The 24929-nt window shown below is 34.1% G+C and overlaps 1 protein-coding gene and 1 non-coding gene across 6 annotated transcripts in view; one reads left to right on the top strand and one right to left on the bottom strand.

Moving 5' to 3' along the window:
* Positions 1-24929, bottom strand: part of METTL15 (methyltransferase like 15) — a 247936-nt gene that overhangs the window by 47176 nt on the left and 175831 nt on the right. For 4 of the 5 annotated variants that reach the window (XM_042957668.1, XM_015544864.2, XM_042957667.1 and 1 more), the window contains one exon: positions 11921-12878. The exons of the other annotated variant lie outside the window; for it this stretch is intronic. In XM_042957668.1, the coding sequence (XP_042813602.1) occupies positions 12433-12878 (446 nt within the window). In that variant the 3' untranslated portion in view covers positions 11921-12432. Of the gene's footprint in view, positions 1-11920; positions 12879-24929 lie in introns of those variants that run through there. 5 annotated transcript variants of the gene reach the window in all.
* LOC122231579 lies at positions 4307-4413 on the top strand. Its single transcript, XR_006208841.1, has one exon. It is a non-coding gene; the product is annotated as a U6 spliceosomal RNA (small nuclear RNA).

Below are 24929 nucleotides of genomic sequence, written 5' to 3'. Positions count from 1 at the left end.
TAGCTTTCTCTAGCAGCTGATGTTTATTCTCTGGCTGTAAGGCAAATGTTGAATTTCTTCAAAGGAACAATGATAGATTCTAGGATAGCTAGATAGGTTCAACGTTCACTATAGGTTTTGCTTTTTGTCTTCTCTGTGACCCCTCCCCATCATGAAAAATATATATGTATGTACACAACAGGAAATGGGAAAACCATCTGGCTGACTTTAAAACATGGTTTTATTCTTCATCATCAAAGGGTTTCTGTGTGAAAATAAATTTATGGATAAAGAAGCAGATATGGTGCCATTAAAAAGAGAAAAGCAGAATCATAAAGAATATATGTAAATTTGGAAAGAGGACATAGTCATTTTTTCCCTTACCATACCAGCACTGTGCAGGAATGTAAGATGTTATCACTTAAATGAAAGTTCCATGGGTTGGACAGTCTCTTTCAGATGGACATATTCAAATTTAGTTAGAAAGACTAATGACAAAGCCATGTGATATCTAGTTAGGTAAGTTTGAGGAACTTATTTTATTGCTTAGAACCTGGATATGTATTGTACAATTGTGCATGTAAAATAATTTCGTAAGTGTTCATTAATATGAAGATCACATTAAGTGATTCAGTAAATTAGGAAAGCTAAAGAACACATTTTAAGGAATTATTAAACATTCAGGTAAAATAATTCTTAAGCATCATCTATTCCAAACCTATACTGGTGTAATCGTAAATAACAGAAATTCAACCTGAAGTGATTGTCTTTAAAAAAAAAAAAAAAGTGATAGGAGGAAGGAAGGAATATAGTGGCTTATAGAGTCCAAGAATGAGCTACACAGCAAAATCATGGAAAAGGCATGGATACAGATGGGTTTCCGGAAAAACTGAGATCTGGAGTGAGAATGCTCCCAGGAGTAGCTCTCCAACTTCTATCTCTTTATTGTCTCTGCAAGTCACACTCTTTTTTTACATGGTGGGATGTGTACTCCTAAGAGTTCTTCAGTTTTACATCTTTCAGATATGGAGGAGGGATCAAGAGATTTCTTTTTTCACATTAAATCAAACAATTTTAAGAAAATAATGCATTATTGGTCTAGATTAGGTCAATCACTTGTAGTCAGGATTAATCTAGTTTGCATCAGAATCCTCCCCTGGACCAATCAATTATTGTGACAAGAGTGGAGCAAGAGATTTGGGGAGGGGAAGCCGTCATGGAATAATGGAATAACACAACAGATTGCAAAGAAGTCATGTAGATGAGAGTCAGCTCTAGAAGAGGTGGAGGGTACAATGGAATGTCTCATACAAATTCTGTCGTTTTACAGGTAAGCAAGCAAAGAGATGAATTGGTTTGTTGTAGCTTATATGACAAACTAGCAAAATAGCCAGAACTCAATAAATGAAAATAAAAAGATAAATGTTGATTGCTTTGGCCATAAACTGATAAAGTGTTGTATATACATATTTATGTTTAATACAATCACCTTATAAAATAGGTATTAACATCCTCATTTTTCAGATGAGAAAACTGAGGTCCAATGATTAAGTAAATTTTCTAAGGCTACACTGCTACTTGGTGTCTCAGCCCAGATTTATACAAAGGTCTGTCAGATTCCAAAACCTGTGCTCTTTAAAAATAATAATACTGACGATGAGATTGTTTTTATAAAGCATGTAAGTGCTCATTATAAATAGTTACACTGTGCTATGTTTAACACAGAATGAATAAACACCCCACATTCCTCCACCTAGAATTTAACATGATTAACAAAGAATATCTTCAATATATCACTAAGAAGAGTAAATAGATCAGCAATGTTTTTTTTTGTGTGTGTTTGTTTTGTTTTGTTTTTGCAAAAGGGACCCATCATGATGTATCTTATTTTTAAAATAAAAACAGAACATTTAATTTTACTTGAATTTAACTGGAAAGAAATTAGAGAGTGAAGAACTGCTGAATCTCTATTTTTTTTTAACTATAAAAAACCCTTGTTTTTTGGGGTGCCTGGGTGGCTCAGTCGGTTAAGCGTCCGACTTCGGCTCAGGTCATGATCTCGTGGTCCGTGAGTTCAAGCCCCGCGTCGGGCTCTGTGCTGACCGCTCAGAGCCTGAAGCCTGTTTCAGATTCTGTGTCTCCCTCTCTCTCTGACCCTCCCCCGTTCATGCTCTGTCTCTCTCTGTCTCAAAAATAAATAAACGTTAAAAAAAAGAATTAAAAAAAAACCCTTGTTTTTTTACAGAAACAAGTTACAATTATGTAATGTACAAAATATGTAATGTACAAAAATGTACAAATTAATGTACAAAAAGGTTGGAATATTTTTAAGAAACTATGTTTCAAATTTTCACAGTATTGAGTCCTTGCTCTAAAAATAAGGAAATTGGTGCACTATACTTCCCTGTATCTTGACCTCTTAACCTTATAATTTTGGTGAGTTCTGTTAATTTTCAAGACTTATGCTTGTATTCTGTTCTGTAGCCATAATTCCCACAGTTATTTACTCTTAGTTCTGTATTACATGGATTCCGAGCTTATCATGGTACCCTTTACCAACCTTCTCCCTTACTGGTTTTTTGTTTTTGTTTTTCTTATCTTGGTTTGCTTTATTTCATCATCAATAGTTACCTTTCCCTAAGAATAGTTCATGTGAGCCATATTCCTAGAGAATGCCTGTTGCCTTTGATTTTGATTTCTAGTACGTTTTAGATGCTGTTTCTAGAAAGTTTTGAGCCTTCTTGAATTTATAGCTTGGTGTATTTCATTAGCTTTGGAACATTCTCAGCCATTTTCTCTTCTTCCTCTTTTCTCAATATTCCAATCACACATGAATTATACCTCTTATTGTAACTGCTAAGTTACTCATATTTTTGTGTTCCTTACCTTTTGTCTCTCCATGCATTATTCTGAATATTTCCCTTTGAAATATCTTCCAGTTCGGGGCGCCTGGGTGGCGCAGTCAGTTAAGCGTCCGGCTTCAGCCAGGTCACGATCTCGCGGTCTGTGAGTTCCAGCCCCGCGTCAGGCTCTGGGCTGATGGCTCGGAGCCTGGAGCCTGTTTCCGATTCTGTGTCTCCCTCTCTCTCTGCCCCTCCCCCGTTCATGCTCTGTCTCTCTCTGTCCCAAAAATAAATAAATAAAAAAAAAAAAAGTCGAAAAAAAAATTAAAAAAAAATAAATAAATAAAAAAAGAAATATCTTCCAGTTCATGATTTATCTTTAGCTGGGTACAATTTGCTCTTTAATTAATCCACTAAGTTCTTAAGTTTGAATACTACATCTTTCAGTTGTATATTTTCAGTTGCTTTATTCTCTATAGTTTTTAGTTCTATTTCCTTGAACATATTTATAGCATTTGTCTACATACCCTATGAGTATTTTTAAATTATCTATATTCTTCTCCTTCTTTTAAAAATTGTCTTGTCTCTTCATGACTGGTTATTTTCCTGATTCAGTAATAGACAATAAATATGAAACATAACAGAAATTGTGTGCAAGAATTCTGCACCCTGCCCTCCCCACCCCCAAAGAGTATTTAAAATTGCTTTGGTCAAACAGGTAGGGACTCTAGCATCTAGGATCAGTTTAGTCCAATTTCAAGGACTAAGATGATTTGAAACTGAGTTTCAGTTCTTTCAAGGTCCAATTGACTTCCAGTTCACCTGTACTCCATAAAAGATTGTCAAAAGTTGGGTTTTCTTTCTCACTTGCCTTCTCTGGAATTAATTGGCAATTGGCAGTTACAAATGCTAGGGTTTCCTTCTTCCAGATATTCTTCACTGCCTTATTAGCTTTTTATGTTTTCAAATAGACATTAAAAAAAAAACACATTGTTTTTCTAGATTTTCTAATTGTTCTTACTGGGATGTTTGGTCCAAGTTATTGTCTGCCATTACCAAAGCTGAAGTCCTGATTAGTATATACTTTAATTTGATGTCAATTTTAGCATCCAGGAAGACTCCATTCTCTGTTCCTTCCACTGCTTGTTATCTTGGCAACATACCCATCTTTCATCTGCTTCACAGATGATTATGGAGTGATTTCATAGCAGTGCCTTCACTAAATGTAGTTCTTCACTTGGTATACCTACACCATGAGAACAAATCACATGAGACATGGTCTGGCTAGATTGGACAAAGGAAGAAAATCTGGTGAAGGAATTAGAGTGTGAGAGAAATAAAACTACAGAAGGGGTGATTTTGGAGAATGCAACGGAGAACAGGTTTTTATGGAAGGAAAGACCAATATTATCAAACACTGGAGAGATAACGTACCACAAGAAGAAGATTAGGCTATTGGGTCTTGTAATTAAGAGGTGACCATTGTGCTTACTCTAGCAGCTCATTCACTAAAATTCAAATGACACCAACAAGAGTACCATGGCCCCTGTGCAAGAATGACAGGCACATTTGTGAAATGTTCCATTAAAAAATTAAGGTCACCATTAATCATTAAGAGAACAGTTTCTATAGATAGTGTACTAGATTGGATAAATAAAAGACAGGAGAGGAGTTGGAGGTAGTGTAGACTTTAAGAAGTCAAGTTATGAAAGAAAACAGAATGATGGGTGTGGTATTTTGGTAAGGAAGACAGAGTCAAGGAGAGATTTTAGTCCTTGTTTGCTTTTCACCTAGGCACTTTTGAGTATGTTTGGCAGCAGAGAACAGATTAAAGCCTGGAGGGACAAGCAAAATTAATTGAACTAAATCCCAGAGAAAATAAAAAGAAAAGGAGCGAGGCTAATCTCTCCACTGAGATATAGGAGTACAAAATAGAGATAAAGGACAAGATTTCTAAATACTGAGATGAAGATAAAGAGGTGGGAATTACATGGATTCAGTTCTGTAGTATCTATTTCTATGGTGTTGTAAAAAAGGTCATCAACTCATTCTAAGTGTAAATAGTTCTCTTACCTTTCACTGACTATTTTCCCTTTAATATCTGCAACACACATATTTAGTCCTTCTCATTGGCTTTGGAGCCCTTTGGTATCCTTTCATTGCCTTTAGTGTGAAGAAGTAGGAAACTTTTTTAATACTCCCAAAGCAATCTTTTCTTACTTCACAAAGTACTCATTTCCTTTACCTCCCTCAAAATGTATTCTGAAAAATCTTAATATAAGGACCATGTAGGTTGGCTACTTACTGATATGTAAGTGTAGGAGGACAAATACTTTCTCCAACCTAAATGAATGTCAAATAACCTTAGCAACTAGTTCTTTTTTTCTTATTTTGTTTTCTTATAAATGGAAACTCCACATGAAAAATGACTGTGTTTTATAGGCCCTGTCAATGTGTTGCAAACATTGGGGGCATTACATAAATAATAAATGGGGATAAAGCTTCCAAATAATAAAACTGACTATAACCCAGTCAATTGCTGCTAGTAATGTAGATACTGAACTTAAAATTACAAAGAATAAAGCACACACATCCTTAATCATGATGTCCAGAAATGTGAGTTACATTTTGGTAATTATAACTTTCAGTTAATTCATAAATATTTATTGAGTGTTTTCTATTTGACTCATAGCAACTGATGAGAAAGTACCAATATTATCCTCATCTTAAGGTGAAATAAATGAGGATTCAGGAGATTAAAGAGCATGCCCAAGTTTGTATATTCAGCTAATATATGCAGACCTTGAATTCAAACTTGTTTTTCTGAATCCAAAGCCAATAGTGTTACTTACAATGCTATACAGCTTCCTCCCCAGTCTAGCACTTATAATTATGAGTTGGATGATAATATTTTTCCTTGTGAGAGAATAAGAAATTAGAATATTTGATTGTTTATTGTAACAAATTCTAACCCTGTGCAAGGCAGACAAGTATATTGCCCAAAGTATAAGGATGGATTTTAATGGATAGATGCAATTATTCAAGAATGAGAAATGGAAAATGTCCTGTCATTTGATTTCACCTTTGTTTTTTAGTGCCTGGGCAATGATATATTTAATAAGGCATGTACTAAGGGGCACCTGGGTTGCTCAGTCAGTTAAGCGTCAGACTTCAGCTCAGGTCATGATCTCATGGTTCGTGAGTTCAAGCCCCATGTCGGGCTCTGTGCTGACAGCTCAGAGCCTGGAGCCTGCTTCTGATTCTGTGTCTCCCTCTTTCTCTGTCCCTCCTCTGCTCACACTCTGTCTCTCAAAAATAAATAAACATCGAAAAAAAATTTTAATAGGACATATGCTAATGTAGAAAACTTGTTCAATATTTAAGGTAAAGAACTGTTTAAGGATATGTGACATTACCAAAGAGGCAAACTTCTACTGTGCATATCAGAGTATTAAATTTTATTCTTTATTTTATTGTCCAACAATTTTGGTAGAATATATAAGAAAAGAATGAGGTGGACAAAAGTCTACGAAGAATTTTTAAGGTCCATCTAAATAACAGGCATTATGACTATCACCACTGCATCTTAAGTAATTAATTCTATTGAACTTTTTAATGCTTTGGGAAATCTATGCTGTAACTAGACTTATAAAAAATAATTTATATATATTTAAACTTTCTCTTAGTATTCCCACAGATCATGCTGTGTGTTACCAAACATTAGCTGGAAATAGTAGCTATAAACAGATGAAATTTGAGAAAATAATATAAAAATAGTTATGCTTGTTATACAATCCAGCCTCTTTAGAATATGATGCTGATTTTTATAAATCATGCTTCATTCAACATCGAACATATGGCATTGTGGTTCTGAGAAAAATATATCTCTGATTAAGATTTCTATCACTAAATTTATATTTACAAAGCACTTCACAAAATTCCCTTCTATTCTTTATTGCTTACCGCTTTCTATTAAAGAATGTTACTTACACACACACACACACACACACACACACACACACACAAATCTACTAGATTAAGGCAGCAATCACAAAAACTCAGTAGAAAAGTAGCTTAATTAAAATTATACAATTTTGACCATAAGCAATTTTTAGTTAATTTTTAGTCATTACAGAAATCCTAACATGTAGGGCTTAGTTTGTGAGAGTACATGCTAATATTGTCTAATATTTCTTTATCTACAGTAAATATGAAACATAATGCCACCACAGTTGGTATAAGAAATTCACATACCAATGTGAACAGAAACGGGAAAGGGAAAGAGCTTAAAAACAAGACCAAGTCAAAAGCTTCCATGTTTAATGTTATCCTCTTGCTCTATAAGTAAAGCAAATTCCTTTAGGCCAGGGTCTGAGAGGGAGCTGTCTTGCCATCTGTTAGAGTAAAGTAAATATTCTATACACATTTGAAAATGGCCCTAAATAAATCTAAAATTAAAAGTTTTGAAAGAATAAAATAAAAAAGAATATCTGATAAGGGACTAATATCTAAAATATAAATATATAAAATATATTTAGATATCTAAAATATCTAAAATATCTAAAATATAAAGAACTTACACAATTTAACACCAAAACAAGCAATCCAATTAAGAAGGGGGCAGAGGACCTGAATACACATTTTCCAAAGAAGATACATGGATGGCCAATAGACACAAGAAAAAATGCTCCACATCACTAATCATTAGGGAAATGCAAATCAAAATCACCATGAGCTATCACCTTATACCTGTCAGAATGTCTAGTATCAAAAAGACAAGAAATAACTGTTGGTAAGGATGTGGAGAAAAAAAAACAACCCATGAACAGCTGGTGGGAATGTAAATTGGTATAAACACTATGGTAAATAGTATGGAGTTTCTTCAAAAAATTAAAATAGAAATGCCACACAACCCAGTAATTCCACGACTGGGTATTTACCCCCTCAAAATGAAAAGACTAACTCAAGATGATATATATGCACACCTATGTTTATAGCAGCATTATTCACAATAGCCAAGTTATGGAAGCAACCAAAGTGTCCATCAATACATAAATGGATAAAGAAGATATGATATATACATACAATGGAATATTACTCAGCCATGAATAAGTGAAATGTTGCCATTTCTGAAAATATGGTTGGAATTAGAGGGTATTATTCTAAGTGAAATAAGCCAAAGACAAATAACATATAATTTTGCTTTTATGTGGAATCCAAAAACCAACCAAAGAACAACCAAAGCAACAACAAATGCAGAAACAGAATCATAAATACAGACAACAAATTAGGTGACTTCCAGAGGGTAGGCAATTAAGGTAAAGGGAATTAAGAGGTACAGACTTAAAGTTATAAAATAAGTAAATCACAGGAATGAAAAGTATAGTGTAGGAAATATAGTCCATAATATTACAATAGTGTTGTAAGGTGACAGATAGTAACTATACTTACTGTGGTGAGCAAGCATAATGTATAGAATTGCTGAATCACTATGTGGTAAACCTGAAATTAATATAACATTTATGTTAACTACACTTCAATTAAAAAAAATAAAAGAAATATCACCTTAAATTTATTAATTTAATGGATAATACAGTGTAAAATAAAACTATAAAAGAGAAGTGAGAATTGTTTTGATTTCTTCCTAAATAGCTTAAAAAAATTATTTATTTAAGTAATCTCTGCTGCACCCAATGTGAGGCTCAAACTCACAACCCCAAGATCAACAATCAAGAGCCGCATGCTCTTCCAAATGAGCCAGCAGGGTGCCCCCAAATAGTCAGCTTTTAATACATACTATGTAAGAAATATACATATACATTTTAACAGAATAAAAGTGCTGATACAGATTTTTATTTGTACATTTATATGTACATTGAATTTTCCATTAAGAATTATCTCTTACTTTTTGAATGAGAGATTTAAAATGAAATTAAAATTGCTTTTGTTTAGAAGTCTGCAGTGTAGATGCATCATTATTTCTGCTTATTTAAAAACAAAAATCAGAAAAAAGAATTTTATAAACCTCTGAACATTTATTACTTTGCATAGACTAAAGAAAATATGATTTTCAAATGCTCACAAGTGAATTTTAAGAGATATAAAAAACCTACTTAGGCGTATTGGATTCTCTCATGAACTATTGGTTGTAACATAATAAATACTTCAATAAAAATGACTTTAAGCACAAATCATGTATCATATATTACATGAAATAGAAAAGATGTCTCTCAAATGATTCATGTCTCTCAAATGACCCTAGAAACTCCAAAGAGAAGATTATATAATAACTAATATACAGTACTTAAAACAAAATGAATATACAAAATAGAGATATCAACTAAAAATTGTGTGCTGTTATTAAATTTAATTTCTTAATAAGCAACGAACTAAAACCTCTTAAGAACTGATGTACTACACAGTGGTATTGATGCTATATTAAAATGATTAGTAGAAAGCAGTCAAGAAGAGATTCAGAAACGTAAGACACTTGTTTTATATTCATTATATTTGATTAGAAAAGAAATACACATTCATTTTTAAGACCAGTGTTTATTTTCTGTATGTACTGTTTGAATTTCACAAAAACATTTTCCAGCATAAACTCATTCATGTATTTTATTATACATCCTACAGCAAAGACTAAGAACCAGGCAAGAATGATTGTGGCAAACAGCCTAGATACATGAAAATAACATATATTTTTACACTACAACATTTGAAACTAATTTGGTATTTATCGAAGAAAGGATTTCTATTCAAGATTTTTTTCTATCACGGTATTAGCTTCCCAGGGCTGCTGTAACAAATTACCACACATTAGGTGGCTCTGAACAACAGAAACATATTGTCTCGTGGTTCTGGAGTCTGAAGGTCTGAAATAAAGGTGTCAGCAAAATTGTTGGCTCCCACTTCAGACTGAGGGAGAATCCCGTCCATGCTTCTCTTAGGTACTAATGGTTGCCAGCAATCCTTGGTGTCCTTTGGCTTGTAGATGTATCATTCTGATCTCTGCTTTTATCTTCATGTGACATTCTTCCCTCTCTGTCTTTCTTCTCTTCTTAGAAGGATACCATACATATTGGATTAAGGGCCTGCTCTGCTCCAGTATGACCTCAGCTTAAGTACTTACATCTGTAGTGACCACAGTGCCAAATAAGGTCATATTCTGATGTTCTGAGAAGGACATGAATTTTGGAGCGGAAACACTATTCAATCCAGTGCAGTTACTTTCCATTCAATGTTAAAGAAAAAATTCCCATACTATACAGGATCCAAAAATGATGAATAAGTGAATCATTGTTATATATGAGTGTGATCTCCTATTTTCCAATCAGATACTCATACAGGTATTCACCTTTTGGAATTTTCTCATTCACAAATATGACTTACATGCAAAACATTTTTTTTTCAGAAAAGATTAGCAGATTAACTTGGGTGCATTCATTTCTTTCTAAATTGAGGACACTGCTCCCTAGAATATTTTCTAATTCTGCATAACTAGAAATTACTTTCACTGCAGAATTGCTCAGACTTGAATACAGCCTATACAGTAAAAGTTGTGGGGCACATGGGTGAGCTAATCAGTTAAGCATCCAACTCTTGATCTTGGCTCAGGTCATGATCTCACAGTTCGTGAGTTCAAGTCCTGCATCGGGCTTTGTGCTGATGGCACAGAGCCTTCTTGGAAATCTGTCTTTCCTTCTCTCTGCTCCTATCCCACCGTGCTCTCTCTCTCTCTCAAAATAAATAAATAAAATTTAAAAAATAAAGTAAAAGTGGCGCACAAGCTTGAGAACTAAAGTTAAATATCACAGAGGTAGATAAAGTAAATCTAAGGAGAATTAAAGTATTTAATTCTTATCTTTTGCCCATAGTTATGTTAATATTTTATTCACTTGTACTCACCAATTCAGAATGTCATCATAGTGGAGAGAATGAATTTTCCCTGTATTTGAATAGTTTACTAAGCATATTAGTAGTATAAATATGATATCAGGAACTACTTAAGAAAGCAATCATTTATATACACCTTTATTCAACATGCCAACGTACCCTTTGACTATATCTCTCATTCATCCTTCAAGTCATAATTCAAGCATCACCTTGTCAGGCCTGGTTTCCTTCAGTAAATGAAATCCCTACTAGATGTTCGTCTCCCTGTATTGCTTCTTTGTAGCTTTTACCACTGTGTTAATTTTACATTGACTTTTGTGATTATTTAACTACCATCACTCTTCTCCACTAGACTCTAAACTCTACACGCCAGATACTGTGACATATTTTACTCACCTTTATTTCTCTGCCTAGTTCAGTGCTTGCTGAATAATTAAAAAAAAAATAGAAATGTTTATTTATATATAAAAAGTTTATACGTGAATTATGAATCAATGTCATTAAGAATCCTCTACCAAGTGAACGTCTCCTGAAAAAACATTTTACTATTACAGTACTGTTGGGTAAATAAAAACATTAAAGGGCACATTCATTTTAAACTTTTTTTTTTTTTTTAATGTCTATTCATTCTCGAGAGAGAGGGACAGAGTGTGAGAGGGGGAAGGGCAGAGAAAGAGGGAGACACAGAACCTGAAGCAGGCTCCAGGCTCCGAGCCGTCAGCATAGCGCCCGCTTCCAGGCTCGAAATCACAAAACATGAGATCATGACCTGAGCTGAAGTCAAGACACTTAACCAAATGAGCCACCCAGGCAAAGGGCACATTCATTTTAATATCTTTAATCTGCCCTATATTTTATTGCAATAGACTTGGTTGAATTATTTTGAATAGCTCAATTAAAAAATGCCAGATTCAAATGATGACAGATTTTATTATTTGTCAAAGACATTCTGGGATATTATTAAAATATAATTGACTTTAAATATTAGTTTTATGAAACATTCTCTATGAGGGCTATTGAACAATTTTGCATTTTTACTTTATAATATATAAAAATATAGTACATATCATATTGCAAAATTCCTTTAAAACAATGAACTCTGTAATTTCAAAAGTGACATTTCTCAGTATGATGCATTTTAAAAATAATACTTGAAAATTTAAAATTTACATAATACCTGTATTTGAGAAGACTATGGTACTTACTAATTAATTACTCCTAAATAGAAATGAAAATTTCTTTGATTATCTTTACTTACTTATTATTTATTACTTGACCCATAGAAAGTTTGTTGCAAATCTGAATATCTAAATTCAGAACTTAGAAAATACAGATACAATTATAATCTCTATCTTCCGACAGTTTGAGTGTTCATACTTAAATAAATACACATAGTATTCTTCTTTTTAAAAATTTTCCATGATTAGGGAAAGGACTACATTTCAAAAGTCAAATATAATGCTCAGATAGAGACATTTTTCCAGTTTTGGGATGCTGCTTCTCCTTGAGTTGAACCTTCTGTGTCATGCTAGTATTTCTGAGATTTTCTTTCTAAGACAAAAAATGGTAAATACCCTAAATTTCCACACATATATAGTACATGTTTCTCTATAGATCCCATACTTCCTTATATTAAGTTATTCAGGAATATCCAATAAAAGAAGAGAAACTCTGAGGGAAAACTTGAAGGACCACATGATGAAAACTTTCTTTATCATAATTTGATGGCTGCTCTAAGCTTGGCTGAGCGTGCTCTGGGGTTATCCTGTACATCCTGATCTTCTGGAGTAAGTACTTTCTTGTGTATCAATTCCCACATTAAAGGGGCTCTGCTTATAGAGTCTCCTTCCTTGTTTTCATAACTTGAACCTAATTGTGATGCTTGTATCACCTTCTGTCTGGCACTTAGGTTAAACCTTTCTGTCATGCTTATCCCAAGCAAGAATCGTTTGACAATGCGATCCTCTAGTGAATGGAAGGAGAGGGCAACAAGGCGACCACCAGGTCTCAGAAACTTCTGAGCTGTCTTCAATCCTATGTAAAGTTCATTGAGCTCATTATTTACAAATATTCGAAAAGCTTGGAAAGTCTTGGTAGCAATATGGGTAGATCGTTGTAGCAAGTCTTTTCGTGCAAAAATAGCAGATGGAGGAAATGCACCTATAAAAAAAATTTAGTAAAAACAGGAAAAAAGGAGAGGAAAAATTAATATTTTCCACTCTAAGTCTACGTTGTATTGTGTGTGCATATATTTAAGGAACTAAGTTTCTTTAGAAAATTGTGGCATTTCAGCCATACTTTCCCATTTTATTTCCAACCATTCAACCAAGATTCAAACTATTGTGTCAGAAACAGATTTCATAACTCATAAGAGTAACTGGTGTCAAACACGGAGCAGATAAAGAGGTAGCCAAATTTTTGAAAAAATAATGATTAAAAAAACTTCCCAACTTAGGTGAAAGACATTAACTCACTGATACAAGAAGTTCAGTGAACCCCAAATATAATGAACAAAAGAAAACTGCATCTAGGCACATCATAATCACACTATTACAAGCTAATCAGAAAAATCTTGAATACAACGAAAAAATACATTACATAAAGAAGAGCAAAGATATGATTAACAGTTATTTTCTCATTAGAACAATTGAAGCTATAAAGTACTAGAATAACATTCAAATTGTTAAGGAAAAATATCTGTCTTCCAAGAAGGCTATCTAAAACTATTCTTCAGAATTAAAGTTCAAAGACATTTTTAAATGAATAAAAAAATGAGAGGATCCACTGCTAATATGTCTGTATTCAAGAAATGCAAAAGGAAATACTTCCATGTTGAAGTAAAATGACACCAGATGATAATTTGCATATACAGAAAAAAAGAGATTATAGATACATCTTTATATATTAATTCTTCTCTTAATTTCTTTAAAATACAGGACGCTTTAAGTGAAATTACAACAATTTTTTACATTTATAAATATTTTAATATAGATAGATATGTCCTGTATATGATAGGCAATAGTGTGAAGGATTAGAGTGGGTAAATGGAACCATACGCTTGCAAGATTCATGTTTTGCTAGAAGTTAAAGTTGCATATTGTGGTCCCTAGAGCAATCGATAAAAATAATGCAAAGAAATAAAGCTAATAATCTAACAGAGAATAAAAATAATACAAAAAAATTATTGTTTAACACAAAAGACAGAAGAGAACAAGAAACAAAAATGAGGCAAAGAGAAGACAAATAGTAAAATGGCAGACAGTAAAACCAAATATATCAATAATTACATAAAGTATAAATGTACTCAACATCCCAATATAAATGCAGAGGTCATCAGATGGAAAAATAGTGAGACCTAACTACACTGTCTAGAGAAATGTACTCTAAATATAAAAACAAATAGAAGTGAAAGCAAGGAACAGGCTGTGGAAAGTTATGCCATGTACACAGAAGCATAAAGAAGAGAGGTCATTATATATTATTATATCATAATATATAATAATGATATTAATATTAGAAAAAACAAGTTTTTGAAAAAAGGGAGAATTCCTAGACCCAAAGAGGAACATTTCCTATTGACAAAAACGTCAATACAGCAGAAAGATACAACTATAAGTGCATATGCACCAAATAACATAGTTCTCAAAATTTCAATGAAAGAGAGTACCTGTACAAAAGAAGATGAACTTCAATTCTTACTACACACTATACACAAAAAGCAATACAAAATGGACCACAGACCTAAGAGTAAATACTAAACATAAAATATATATCTGACAAAACTCTCTTATCCAGAATATATAAGGAAATCTGACAACTTAATAAAAAGAAGCTAAACCACCTATTTGAAAAAAAAGGCAAAAATTTGGACAAACACTTCACAAAAAGATATACAAAAAGTCAGTAAACATGTAAAGACATTCATCATTATTAGCCATAAAAATGCACATTAAAACCACAATGAAATACCAGCACACATCCACTAGATGCTACATCCTAGAAAGCAACAAACTATTGAAAATGACCCAAGAGGGGCGCCTGGGTGGCTCAGTCGGTTAAGCGGCCGACTTCAGCTCAGGTCATGATGTCGCGGTCCGTGAGTTTGAGCCCCGAGTCGGGCTCTGTGCTGACAGCTCAGAGCCTGGAGCCTTTTTCAGATTCTGTGTCTCCCTCTCTCTGATCCTCCCCCGTTCATGCTCTGTCTCTCTCTGTCTCAAAAATAAATAAATGTAAAAAAAAAAAAAAAAAATTAAAAAAAAAAAAAAAAAAGAAAATGACCCAAGAAAGAAATAGATAATTTGAACAGAACTATTACAAGTGAAAGGATTAAACCAGTAATCAAAAGCAACCCACAAAGAAATGTCCAAGCCCAGATGGCTTCACTGCTGAATTGTGCCAAATATTAAAAGAATTAATAACAATACTTCACAAATGCTTCAAAAAAAATTGAAGAAAAGAGAACACTTCTCAAATTACTTTATGAGGCCAGTATTACTATGAAACTAAAACCAAAGGCATCACAAGAAAATTACAGATCAATATCTCTTATGAATATAAACATTAAAATCCTCAACAAAATATTAGCAAAGCAGCATATTAAAAGAATTATATGCCATGACCAAGCTGCATGGTCATGACCAAGGGTAGCTCAACACATGGAAATTGACCAATGTAATACATCGTATTTATGGAATGAAGGAAAAAAAAACACATGATCATTTCAATTGATGCAGAAAAAAGCATTTGAAAAATTTCAACACTCTTCCATGATAAAAACACTCAAGAACTAGGAATAGAAGGAAAGTACCTCAACATAATGAAGCCCGTATATGAGAACCCAGACCTAACATTATACTTAATGGTGAAAGACTGAAAGTTTTTCTTCAACGATCATGAACCAGCAAGGATACCCATTTTTACCACTTCTATTCAACACAGTACTGGAAGTTCTAATCAAGGAATCAAACAAGAAAAAGAAATAAAAGGCATCCAGATTGGTAAGGAAGAAGTAAAATTATCTGTTTACAGAGGACAGGATCTTCTATGTAGAAAACAATAAAGATTACGCATATACACACCTTGTGAGAACTAACAAATGGATTCAGCAAAGCAGCAGTATATAAAATTAACATGCACAAATCAGTTATGTTTCTACACTTAATAATAAACAATCCAAAATGAATTTTTTTCACTAGGGTTAGTTCATTATTTTTTTAAATATGAAATTTATTGTCAAATTGGTTTCCATACAACACCCAGTGCTCATCCCAAAAGGTGCCCTCCTCAATACCCATCACCCACCCTCCCCTTTCTCCCACCCCCCATCAACCCTCAGTTTGTTCTCAGTTTTTAAGAGTCTCTTATGTTTTGGCTCCCTCCCTAACTTTTTTTTTTTTTCCTTCCCCTCCCCCATGGTCTTCTGTTAAGTTTCTCAGGATCTACATAGGAGTGAAAACACATGGTATCTGTCTTTCTCTGTATGACTTATTTCACTTAGCATAACACTCTCCAGTTCCATCCACGTTGCTACAAACAGCCATATTTCATTCTTTCTCATTGCCACGTAGTATTCCATTGTGTATATAAACAGAATTTCTTTATCCATTCATCAGTTGATGGACATTTAGGCTCTTTCCATAATGTGGCTATTGTTGAAAGTGCTGCTATAAACATTGGGGTATAAGTGCCCCTATGCATAAGCACTCCTGTATCCCTTGGGTAAATTCTTAGCAGTGCTATTGCTGGGTCATAGGGTAGATCAAAAATTTGATTCCCAATAGCATCAAAAAGAATCAAACACTTAGGAATAAAGTTAAAAAAAGAAATGTAAAATTTATGCTATGAGAGCTACAAACAATATTTTAAAAATTTGTTTAAGATGGCAATACTCCTTCCTCCAAATTGGTTTAAGATTCAATGCAATGTCTATCAGATCCCAGCTGACTCTTTTATATAAACTGACAAGCTAATTCTAAAATTCACATGGAATTGTAAGAGACCCAGAACAGTCAAAGTGATCGGGGGGATGAAAAAAAAAAAAAAAAAAGAGAGAATGAAGGAGGACTCACACTTAAGGATTTCAAAACTTTCTAAAAAGTAATGGTAACTAAGACAGTGTGGTACAACAGACAGAGAGATCAAAAGAATCTAATTGAAAATCCAGAAATAAACCCTTCTATCTATGAGCAACTGATTTTTGACAAGAGTGTCAAAGCCATTCAATAGGGAAAGAATGGTGTATTGAACAGTGTTGGGACAACTGGGTAGTCATATACTAAAAACTGGAGTTGGACCCTTAAGTTATATAGAAAAATTAACTCAAAATGGATCAAAGACATCAATGTAAGAGCAAAAATTAGAAAACTCTTAGAAGAAAAACACAGGGATAAATATTAATGACATTGAATTTAGCAAATAATTCTTAGATATGACACCCAAATCACAAAAACAAACAAACAAACAAAAAAAACAAAAGAAAATTGTACTTCATCAAAATTAAAAATTTTGTTCTTTAGGGGCATGTGGGTGGCTCAGTTGGTTAAGCAACTGACTCTGGATTTCGGTTCAGGTTATGATCTTTTGTGTCATGACTTTGAGCCACAGGTCAGGCTCTGCACTGACAGTGTGGAGCCTGCTTGGGATTCTCTCTCACTTTCTCTTTGCCCCTCTCCTGCTCGCCGTCTCTCTCACTCAAAATAAATAAATAAGCTTAAAAAAAATTGTTCTTGAAAGGACACAATCAAGAAAATGAAAAGACAACCAAAAGAATGGGGAAAAAACTGCGTATCATATAACTGACTAGAGATTTGTATCTAGGGTATGTAAAAGAAGAAAATTACAAAGTGATGCATGTATGTATGATAGTATTTACATTTTAAAATATGCACATCAAAAGAGACAAGCCCCATCTAGTTTTCAAGAATAGGGTTAAATAAAAAGTGTTGATTTAATAAATCAATGAATATAATTTTATTTAGACCTACTCCATTGGCATACAAATTATATTAAAGTATAATGTTCAATGCATTTATACAGAAATTTTCTATTTAAATTTTTGTTTAATCGTGTCTTAAAATTTTTGTTCCTAGAGAGTATTCTCCCAGAGAGATGTAATCCTTCCAGTCCAGATTTTCTATGGATGAAGATCTGAGAGTGTGGCTACAATCCTGGCACTTGAGTTTCCTTGGCATGCTTCTTACAGCAAAGTAAATTATACAAGGCTGGTACCTTGGTACACATTTTAGTAACCTGCAGGTCCAGAAGTACATTAAGACACACCTGATTAAGCTTCTTGGGGAACTGGATCAGCGAATGAAAGAAATAGTATCTTACTTGTACCAGGGAGCTGAGAACCTGGCTGTCAACAGTTAACCAAATCAGTGTTATGGGTTCACTCTTTCCTCTACCAAAACTACTCTGATGAAAGGCTCTTAGAAGATGTTAGATGTTAGGAAATTTATCTTCTAACAACAGGTCTCTCAGAAACAAACTATCAAAGACAAAGCTGAAGAGGGAGATCACCTCTTTTCTATTTGCTATTCAATCTCCCTGCTTTCCACAGAATGAGTTTTGGTCACTGGGAAATGTATTTTAAAACATTTGAATATCTGAACAAATACGCAACTCTTCATATTTTAGAGCATGAATTTAGAGGATGCTTCAGGAAGGGTGTATTCCTAAAGACTTGCATGATTCAAACCTTGCATAGTTCAACACTAATTTTCTCAAAGAAGAAATGTAATATAGAATACATTTTAATTTACATGTATTTTGATGTAAAATAGGAGGTTAACATCCATGGAGCACATGAAGCAACAAATAACGTAGCATTTAAAAAAATGTTTTTTCTTAACATTATCTCTAGTATTTTGTAGAAATAAAAGGATGGCTCAAAAGGTTAATTCCCTAGCTTTCCTGGTTCTTATCACATTTCAAGGATATATATTCGAGGATGTTGTTCTAACAGCACTGAATTAGTCAGACCTGGCTATATGTTAACTAATTTGATGAAATAACACAATGGCAGAGAGCTTAAAAATATTTGCTTGATATTGTCAATGAATGTATTTTTAAAAACTAATGAAAATAGAAAATGCTAAAATCATAACTCAAATCACCATGCAAATTCTAATATAAACAACAGCATTGGTTGACATAAAGTATGGTAGGCATTTCCATTTACCAGCTAAATGGTACCTTCCCATGGCTGAATTATCATTTATAATTCATTCAGCCAGCTAGCTGTGAAATTATGAGATCCCCAATTATTTTAAATGAAGGGATCTGTTTTTATTTCAAAGTATTTCACATAACGTGAGAATTTATTCATATTTTATATTATACAACCTCATGTTTATATAATTAATACTTACATTAAACATATGCATACTGCATACGAATCTGCAGCTGAAAAATTAACACCACTGTGATCAGACAAGTTTTCTTTATAGGGTCTAATTAGGCCTTGCCAATGTCATATAATAGAGAGAGAAAATAAGAGCTTTCATTTTATTTAGGAATGGTCTTAAAGATAATAGGAGAACTCCAATCCATGAAAAGCTTTTCTTCCAGGGCTTTCTTATTTTGCTTAGAAAATCCTAAACTAGACTCTGTGAAATGAGTTTCCTGGACAGGATTTCCAGGTGTGGTCCGGTGACCTCCTCAAGCCCCATCTTTACGGGAAGATAAAGAACTGCAATGGGCAAACGATGTGTTCCGTGGAGTTTTCTGGTGCTGCTCTGGGGATCAGAAGTACATATGCTGCCTTATTTTAGAGAAGTTCAATTTCTAGGACTACGCTTCCTTTATAAACTGGCACTTCTGTGTCTGTAATTTATAGGAAGAAAGGCTGACGATGCAGATTGTATAAAATGAAATTAAAAAGAAAAAAACAGAATTTAAACAGCCAGTAATGGAAATTAAAATAGTAAAAACAAAACATCAACTGGCAATGGTACACATAGACAAGAAGAAAAGACAATCCTACTATCAAGGATTAAGCAAAGATTTTTGGTCTGAATTAGCAAGTTTAAAGACAATCAGTAAATGTCCTGTGCCTGTAAGGTACCAAAAATGGACTTGCTTGTGAAAGTCACTGGCCAGAGAGCAGGGGCCAGAGTTCTCCTAGGTAAGCAGAGACTATGTGGGAACATCTGCTGGACTCTAAATTAGGTCAGAGAAAGAAAAATATTAAAATGAGACCTGGTTCTTGCCCCTGAGGAACTCACTGTTTTGCAAGACGTCTTCCTTCTCCCACCTCCTTCTCATCGCTCATATCTATTATCAGAAATAGAAACAGGTCTCTGATCTTCCCTCTATCCTGAGCTTAGTCACAGATCTTAGATGGCTAATTCATTTGATTAAGGGATACAGTAGGTAAGACAGAAAATATTGACTCAATCACAAATTTGGTCCTTTGATTTGGTGCTTAGAGAAAATCTCTTTTGTGTTTTCTAGTCCTTCAATGGACTTAGTTAACACCAGGCCAATGTGAATGAGTTCTAAGTGGGCAGAGGTGTGCTTACTCCTAGTGGAGCACTTGTCACACTCTACTCTGATTACTAGGTTACTTGTGTCTCAGTACCTTGACGCTGAATAGGAGCTGTTTCATGTTCATTCTTCATATTCCTCATACTTAACAGAGAAGCTTGTGATTCTTAACCTTGACTGTACATCAATCACCTGTGGAGCCTTAAAAAAAAAAGATGCCTGGCCCCAGTCCAGACCTATGGAATCAGTTTCAGGGGTTTATTACATGGGAATCACTACTTTTAAAAAGCTTCACAGAGGATTTTGATTGCAGAACTACTATAGTAAACACTCAGTAAATGTTTATTGAAAAGATAATAAATAGATAATGAATGGAAAAAATAAATGGATAAGTGAAGAGTATAATATTCAATCATATAAATGAACGACTAAATGAAGGGCATATTTTTAGTCACACAAAACATTATGAACTGAATTTTCAAATAATGTTGTGAAATGCCCTACTTTTTGGCCAAATGTGAATATGGGTAACAAATTATGATTTTAATGGGACAACAGAACTCTCAAATTTGCTAGTTATTTCATTATCTCAATATAATTATTCCTATGTATTTAATGATATTTTATAATGGCTGGGAATGAATGTCTTTAATGAATCAATTATTTGCACATGAAACAGAGCACCTGCAAATAATTTTAACCTCAGGAAATGCAAACTTGCAAGCCTTTATTAACTGAAAGTAACCAATGTGCAAGGTGAACGTTTTTGCATATTTCTTCTACAGAATAAAATAAGACATGAGAATGATCTTCAATGATATCAACCCAAAAATTTTTCCACAAAGATTAGTGCACAATACTGTTGATATTTTTTGTAAGCTTTTATTTCACTTAACACCTATGAAATCCTTAATCATGAGTTTTCTCAATTCTTCAAAATAGCAGAACTGCTTTCCTCCGAATACGTTTTTTTTCATGTTTTGAGGTTTTTTATATCCTTCTAATACTTTATGATTGCAAAATTATGCTAGTAAATCTGACTACAAAAGGGAATTAAAGGTTAACATACATTTAACAGCAAGATGTTTTCGAATTAAGTACACTTTTAACAATGTATAGTTAAAAGTGAATGTACATTAAATCCACTATGCGGTAACAAGTTGTAATTTCAATTCAACTTTACATTATTTGATACTTACCTCTCACACAGTAATTTGGGAAAATTTCTGACATACGAGATTGACCCTAGCTGTTCAAGAAAACTGTTGAGTTCTGCCTCATTAAAGGTACTCGCTTCTCACATTCCAAATCAAGTTTGTTGTTGCAAGATTTTTAAAGTTCCTGACAGTCTCATATGGTTACTCTTCCCTTTCTCTCATATCAGCAATTTTTGACAGCTCTATATCCAAATTGTATCCAGAACCCCACCATTTCTCACCAGTTCCACTATCACACTAGTCCAAGCCATCATCATCTTTTCCACACAGCCACCAGGTCAATCCCTTTTTTTCTTTTTTTGGGAGAGAGAGAGAGAGAGAGAGAGAGAGAGAGAGAGAGAGAGAGAGGAGGGTGGGAGGGAAGGAGGGAGGGAGGGAAAGAGAGAAGGAAGGTACGCAGTGAGGGAGAGGGGCAGAGGAAGAGAATCTTAAGCAGGCTCCATGCTCAGCATGGAGCTCAGCTCACACAACCCTGGGATCATGACCTGAGCTGAAAGCAAGAGTCCTACCCTCAACCAACCAAGTCACCCAGGCACCTCAGACCACTTCTTTTCATATAAAAATTAGATCATGTGATTATACTATTCAACACCTTTAGTGTCTTTCTATCACATGATTATAAACTGAAGGGTCGCCTGGCTGGCTCAGTCAGTTAAGCAGCGGACTCCTGATTTCGGCTCAGGTCATGATCTCAGAGTCTTGAGATCCAGCCCTGTGTCAAGCTCTGTGCTGAGCGTGGAACTTGCTTAAGATTCTCTCTCTCTTTCTCACTTTCTCTTCCCCTATCCCTTGATTGTGCTCTCTCTTTCTCTCTGTTCCCCTCTCCCCTGTTCGTGCTCTCTCTCTTAAAAAAGAAAAGATTTTAAAAAAGAAAGAAAAACTGAAGTTCCTACCTTGGTCAAGTGTCTCTGTGCCATATGCAACTACTGCTACCTACCACTCCCATTTCTTTAACCTCACCTTCCTAACCTTGAGCTCTGTACTCTTAACTGAACCATGGCATTTTCCTTCTTGGGACCTTTGACTTCCCTCACATACCTGGATGGCTTATTCCCTACTTCATTCAGGTCTATTCTTAAGTATCACAGAATTAGATAGCCTTTGACCACAGTTATGAAAAGTAGTATCCTGTCACTAAAGTCCCTTACATTGTTTAATTTTTTTCCTAATATCTTATCAGGAACAAATATTCACTTGTTTACCACCTGTCTTCCTCCGCTAGATTATGTACTCAGTGAAAACAGAGAACTGTTTGTTCACTGCCATAAATCCTTTGCACCAAGAAGAGTTGGTGGATTTAACGAATGATTTCATTTGTACTTTAAATTTATAAACATAATTATTATTTAAAAAACAAACAAAAACATATTAGTTGTACATGAAGTAAAACATTAATGTCATTACTCCTTAAATCCCACCCCAAGAAGCAACTGAGAGGTATACTTTATAATTTTTTTCCTGATAAACACATATGACATTGTATATGTAAATGTATCTATGCATATAAATATGTTTGTAAGAAGGAAATGCACAATAATCTGCAACTTGCTTTGTTTACTTATCATACTTTAAAAAATAATTTCAGTTGTAGAGATGAATGTAATTCATTTTGCTTGTTCATATAACAAATGGGTGTAGTGTGAACCACAGTACCAGAATACCATGGTAATTAAGACAGAGGCAGTCTCTACTCTGGTGGCACTCAAGTTGCCATCACAGCAGTAACATTTAGGATTGTCTCTATTTTTGCTATCACAAAAATATTGCAGTAAACATGTGAAATACACATTTTAAATTTCTGCATGGTAGAAAACTCCACAAAGTAAAAAGACAGCCACACTGTGGGGAAAAAAAAAAAAAATATGTGTAACTATTTGAACCTATGATAGTCATCTATAGGATTAGAGTTTTTAGGTCAAAGGCTATTTACGTCCATTTAAACTTGAATCAATGCTTCTAAATTCACTCTCAATAGATTGTACCAATTTATTTCCATCAATAGCACATGAGTCCATCCCCCCATATCTCCACTAGTACTAAAACTAGCTATCTTTTAAACCGTAACTAGTCTACTATACTGAGCAAATGATAGTTTATAGTTGTTTTAATTTACATTTCTTTGGCAATTAGAATTGGGCATCCTACCAAATCTAATGGCCATTTGATTTCAGCTATGAATTTACTGAGCAAACCCTTTGTCCATGTTCTTATTCTGAGGTTGCTTTTTTTTCTTTATTGATTTAAGAGAGCTGTTTATAAAATAAGGATATTAAACTGTTTGTCTTATATATAGTTGCAGATATGTTTCCTGGATTGTGACTATCTTTTTACTTTGTGGAGTTTTTCTGCCATACAGCCATTAAAACAGTATATAGACTTTTTTTTCATATTTTTTTAGATTTTATCAAGTTTAAAAAGGCTTTCCCCATATCAACATTATGTAGTTACAATCAACTGTATGTTCTCTGGTATATTTCTAGTTTTATTTCCTATATTTAAATATTTAATCCACAGAAGATTTAATTTTAGTATGGTATGAGGCAGGGATCTAACTTCATTTTTTGAAAATTACATAGCCAATTATCCCATTACATGGTACATTAATTCCCTACTCATTTGAAGTACCACTTTGATCATATACTACATTAAAAAATTTTAATGTTTACTCATTTTTTGAGACACAGAGAAATAGAGCATAAGCAGGGGAGGGGCACAGAGAGAGGGAGACACAGAATCTGAAGTAGGCTCCAGGCTCTGAGCTGTCAGCACACAGCCTGACACAGGGCTCAAACCCACAAACCGTGAGACCATGACCTGAGCCGAAGTCCAATGCTTAACTGACTGAGCCACCCAGGAGCCCCTAAAAATAATTTTTTGTTTGACCTTAACTATTTAATAACTAATACTAAAATTGTAAGAGCCCTAACTGACTAACCTAAACCTTCCTGGTTGCATTATATTCACCTGGCCAGATTATTTTCCATAATTAAACTTCTATATTTCTCTTGTCATCCAAGTACACAAATTGTATTCTGGTATTTTGAGCACACAATTTTATTTATTTATTTATTTATTTATTTATTTATTTGGTCTCTACTCTTGTCTTATTCCTTTGCTCTAGTTTTCATGATGCACCTTTCTGTACAGGGTATCTTCTTTCTTAAGCATAGTTCCACAAGGATGAAATATATTTGTGGATCATTTTATTTTTTTTTTTTTAATTTTTTTTTCAACGTTTTTTATTTATTTTTGGGACAGAGAGAGACAGAGCACGAACGGGGGAGGGGCAGAGAGAGAGGGAGACACAGAATCGGAAACAGGCTCCAGGCTCTGAGCCATCAGCCCAGAGCCTGACGCGGGGCTCGAACTCACGGACCGCGAGATCGTGACCTGGCTGAAGTCGGACGCTTAACCGACTGCCCCACCCAGGCGCCCCTGTGGATCATTTTAAATCATACCCATTGTTTTCACCGATCCAAACCCTGATTTATTTAGTCCATTTATT

This window comes from Panthera tigris, chromosome D1, assembly GCF_018350195.1.
Source record: "Panthera tigris isolate Pti1 chromosome D1, P.tigris_Pti1_mat1.1, whole genome shotgun sequence".
Lineage (NCBI taxonomy): Eukaryota > Metazoa > Chordata > Mammalia > Carnivora > Felidae > Panthera > Panthera tigris.
This window is presented reverse-complemented; position numbering and strand designations above follow the sequence as displayed.